Genomic DNA, 1,625 nt, shown 5'->3' with positions numbered 1-1,625 from the left:
ATGTCCATTAATCCCGTTTTCCCGACTCAAACGGGACAAATAAATATCTATTCTAAGTCTGTCCTTATCCTGAAATATTTATAGTGCAATATGACCTAAATAAATTATATATAATTAGTAACAAAACATTCGTTAAACACAAGAAAAAAAGAAAAGAAATCAAACGTTGTAACTCTATGACGTCATCACAGAACCAGCCTACTATATAAGGCGGCGACGAATCCAGCGAGATGTCAGTCGTCCATTCCAGGATTCACAAGACAAGCATCCACCATGAAGGCTACGGTAAAGAAACGTTTCTTTTGTATTAACATCATAGAGCTTTAAGTTCTGACTCACGTAACCAAACCTTACATAAGTTAAAGCTTAGTATTATTATATTATTGACTTGACTGTAATATAGTTGTTGAAAATAGCGTTATATATCGGTTGATCCTTTTCCTGACAAGTCATATATAAACGATAAGCTTTTTGTCTTCCAATCAGCTGGTTCTCGCCCTGGCTGCTTGTGCTGCTGCCATACCCTCTCCTGACCCTGGCTTCGTCTACCCCTACGGCCATCCCCTCGTCTACTCCTCCTACCCCGTCGTCAAGACTGTCAAAGCCGAGACCCCAGCCAGCGCCGTCCCCTTCGTCTACTCCTACGGTTAGTCTCATACTGCACAGATTTTTCCATTTACATGTGTCTACATGTGCAGCTAGATATTTGCCAGATGATCTTGTAACTAACGTCGGTTCCAATAGAATTGCATGGCGTGTATTCATACTTTTTATACGAAATGAACACGTTATTTCCTTCCACAGGTCACAAACTTCCCCTCACCTACGGGTACCCATACAACTTCCCATACACCTTCCCCTACACTTACCCCTACCTGGTCAAGGCCGACGAGGCCGACGAGGAGGAACCTATGCCTGAGGAGGAAGCTGTAGCCGAGGAATAGGACGACACTCAGCATCCTTCCTCTCTGGGACTGGGAGGAGGAATCGCGAGTCCTCGTAGCCTCGTCTAGCGAGGAGTTCGAAGGACTCGTTGAGCCTCCTCAGCTTCCCTCAGGAAGGCCGCCAGAGGCCGCCGAGCACGCCTTCTTCACGCTGAACGACGGACGACTTCCAATGGACGACTCTTTCTGGACGACTCGATTCCTGCCGACGCCACGCGATGTCGCTTGAGACACGCTGAAGGAGAGAGGAAACTCTTCCCTTCCTTCTCCGTGTTTCTCTTCGATTCTTGAAGTGGATGACGTCTCAGCTTACAATAAAACACAAAATACATTCATTATTTCATTTCCTTGTTCATTCATGTGGAAATCCAATTTACTTGTGCACTTAGATTTTAAAAGTACCTCTGAAAATGTCTATAACTTCAAACACAAATATACTTTCATACAATTAAATGATTAAAAATAGCAAAAAAGGCTGACCATGGGAACGGTAAGGCGACCACTAATGGAAAGAGATAGAGAAATGCTACGTAAACTTTCTAATGAAGGAATGATGTATGTATTTACCAGTATATTTCTGTTCTCGAGACATGGTGCAGTTACGGGACACTCTATTGCAGTATGACTTGAAATTTACTTTCTTTGGAGAGCCACCAAAATATCCTTAATCAGGTAAAATAC

General features: G+C 43.3%; 1 protein-coding gene across 1 annotated transcript; it reads left to right on the top strand.

The window, feature by feature from the left end:
* The first annotated feature begins 230 nt into the window (after nucleotides 1-230).
* On the top strand, nucleotides 231-1,191 carry LOC119589374. The gene is made up of 3 exons (XM_037937991.1): nucleotides 231-304; nucleotides 468-646; nucleotides 805-1,191. Exons 1-3 carry the CDS (start codon nucleotides 231-233, stop codon nucleotides 942-944), a joined length of 393 nt encoding a protein of 130 aa, XP_037793919.1. The 3' UTR covers nucleotides 945-1,191.
* The last annotated feature ends 434 nt before the right edge of the window (nucleotides 1,192-1,625 follow it).

The sequence above is a fragment of the Penaeus monodon genome, chromosome 25, assembly GCF_015228065.2.
Source record: "Penaeus monodon isolate SGIC_2016 chromosome 25, NSTDA_Pmon_1, whole genome shotgun sequence".
Classification (NCBI taxonomy): domain Eukaryota; kingdom Metazoa; phylum Arthropoda; class Malacostraca; order Decapoda; family Penaeidae; genus Penaeus; species Penaeus monodon.
The sequence above is the reverse complement of the archived record's forward strand: the minus strand, read 5'-3'. Positions and strand labels throughout refer to the sequence as shown.

Coding starts and splice junctions, on each gene's coding strand:
- LOC119589374 (XM_037937991.1), top strand. CDS start 231: ATGTCAGTCGTCCATTCCAGGATTCACAAGACAAGCATCCACCATGAA. Junction 305..467: donor GGTAAAGAAACGTTTCTTTT/GTATTAACATCA, acceptor ATAAACGATAAG/CTTTTTGTCTTCCAATCAGC. Junction 647..804: donor CCCCTTCGTCTACTCCTACG/GTTAGTCTCATA, acceptor TTCCTTCCACAG/GTCACAAACTTCCCCTCACC.